The 2,486-nt window shown below is 44.0% G+C and overlaps 1 protein-coding gene across 1 annotated transcript; it reads left to right on the top strand.

The window, feature by feature from the left end:
* The first annotated feature begins 916 nt into the window (after window positions 1-916).
* Window positions 917-1,897, top strand: LOC135617314 (protein P21-like). The gene has a single exon (XM_065117389.1). The coding sequence runs from the start codon at window positions 932-934 to the stop codon at window positions 1,616-1,618; it is 687 nt and encodes a 228-aa protein (XP_064973461.1). The 5' UTR covers window positions 917-931; the 3' UTR covers window positions 1,619-1,897.
* Window positions 1,898-2,486: the final 589 nt, after the last annotated feature.

Genomic DNA, 2,486 nt, shown 5'->3' with positions numbered 1-2,486 from the left:
TGTAACATGATTTAATCTACTTCATTATTTGGCTCAATTATGTAACTCAGTTTACATAGAAATGATAAACCATTAATGACCAATTCGTAGATTACTCGCAATCAACTTCTATGCTAAACGATACTTAATATTGATGATCATAATATAAATATTCTATAATGTAAATTGATAAATTACGTACGAAGGCAACAAACATAAAACATTTTATATAAGTAGTAAAATTTATTATTTTTGAAAAAATAAAATAAAATTAATTAATTAACACAATAATAATAATAACAAAATCGTACGAAGGCTCTACTTTTCACAATAATAATAAAGTATTACTCGATCCTAATACTCATGTATACATCCATCATCGTGGTTAATCTCAAGCTAACTTTACCGTCTATCAAACTAATTTTCTAGAGGAGAATTGTATTGAATTTAGGGTCAAACTTTTGGCCAACTATTTCTCATGTGATCCGACCCCATCATCCACACAGGTCGAACCTGTAGTCAATGTGAAGCTTGGAAACAAACTTTTGGCCTAACCGGTGGAAACACTGTGCAGCTTGGAAACAAATGCCTAACCGGTGGAGATAGCTTCAATGATGCCAAAGAGACTTGGCCGCCAGTATATACCCCACATCAACTCGTCTTTGTCCATTGCACCTCTTTTCTATTCTATTTCCTTGGCCGTATCGTGCCAACGCTTTTACGTCCACAGTCCATTGTGTCATTTGGTTCTTAGCTCCTGTCGTGGCATCTAAGCGAAACTTCCTTCCACCATGCATGGCACGGACAAGAGATAGACTTCCACATATGATGTCATCAGCATACAACCGTAAGCTTCATCTTTGTCAAGTAGTCACTTCCATGCCAACTGCTCGAAGCTTCGTCTACCTCTCCTTGCACTCTATATATACTCCCTCCTCCTACCGGTGCAGCAATGGCCTTCTCTGGTGCAGCAATGGCATCGCTCGGCGGCCTCTCCTTCCTCCTCCTCCCCCTGCTCTTCGTCGTCTCCCATGCAGCCACCTTCGACATCGTCAACCAATGCTCCTTCACTGTCTGGGCCGCCGCCGTCCCCGGGGGTGGCCGCCAGCTCGACCCGAGCCAGACCTGGACCATCAACGTCAATCCCGGCACCACAGGCGGCCGCGTCTGGGCCCGCACCGACTGCTCCTTCGATGGAAGCGGCAGCGGTAGCTGCCAGACAGGCGACTGCGGCGGCCTCCTGGAGTGCCAAGCCTACGGCACGCCGCCCAATACGCTGGCCGAGTTCGCCCTCAACCAGTTCCAGAACATGGACTTCATCGACATCTCCCTCGTCGACGGCTTCAACGTGCCCATGGACTTCAGCCCCACCTCGGGGGACTGCCGGGGCGTACGGTGCTCCGCCGACATCAACGGGCAGTGCCCCGCGGAGCTGAGGGCGCCGGGCGGCTGCAACAACCCTTGCACCGTGTTCAAAACTGATGAGTACTGCTGCACCTCCGGCAGCTGCGGACCGACAAACTACTCCATGTTCTTCAAGAACAACTGCCCCGATGCTTACAGCTACCCCAAGGACGACGCAACCAGCACCTTCACCTGCCCCGGCGGGACTAATTACAGGGTTGTCTTCTGCCCTTAATTATCACGTGGGAGGAGAAGGAGGTGACGGCGGACGTACAAAGAATCTACTCGTAGATAAAAGAATAATAAGCCAATTACCCAGTAATAACAACGAATAAGAGGGTGTCTGTGTTGACATCCGAATTGATGAGTGCTTTGTTGCACAAGTGATATATCTCATATCCCTATGTTGTACGTCATTTGATGTTATGAAAGTTTCTATAGAAGTCGACAATAGGATCTCTTGTTGGCATCAAACTCGAGAAAAAAATACTATCACAACATTTTGATCTTGTCATATGGTCTTTTTGGATCTCTCTCGATGATTTGAATTTGTGTTAGATGGATTACCAGTTCTAGAATAATGTGGCCATCAAGTCAAATAAACATGCAATATATTATAGTACTTCAGGTCATCTGACTCAGGACTTCCAAGAGATCTTGAGGTCCTATTTTGACAAGATAGGCAGATAGAAAATATGAAGTCATGAATTTTTCATTTAAAGATCTGGATATGATTTTTTATCAACACCAATTAAGCTTTAACATACTCTCTCCAAATGTTCTGCTTGTTTTTGGGTGAAAGAAAATTCCTGTCATACGTAACAGGAAATTAATTAGATTGAAGCCGGATCTGAACACTTCCATTTGTTCCATGACATATTTCACCACCCAAGAAAAGTTGTGGTTGTCTTGAAGAGTGGTGTCAATTTCCACTAGTTGTGAAGCCTTCTCATCAAAAGGACTAGAAATGGCTTTGGTGATTTAGATATTGGATTAAGTTTTAGTTTGTGTTTAACAGCCTTTGAAAAAGCCAACGTCAACGGTTTGAGAAGTCCATCAGTATCTAGACAAAATAATCGAAGGTTTTTTCTTTGTTCTTGGGT

The sequence above is a fragment of the Musa acuminata genome, chromosome BXJ2-7, assembly GCF_036884655.1.
Source record: "Musa acuminata AAA Group cultivar baxijiao chromosome BXJ2-7, Cavendish_Baxijiao_AAA, whole genome shotgun sequence".
Classification (NCBI taxonomy): Eukaryota; Viridiplantae; Streptophyta; class Magnoliopsida; order Zingiberales; family Musaceae; genus Musa; species Musa acuminata.
This window is presented reverse-complemented; position numbering and strand designations above follow the sequence as displayed.

Coding starts and splice junctions, on each gene's coding strand:
- LOC135617314 (XM_065117389.1), top strand. CDS start 932: ATGGCCTTCTCTGGTGCAGCAATGGCATCGCTCGGCGGCCTCTCCTTC.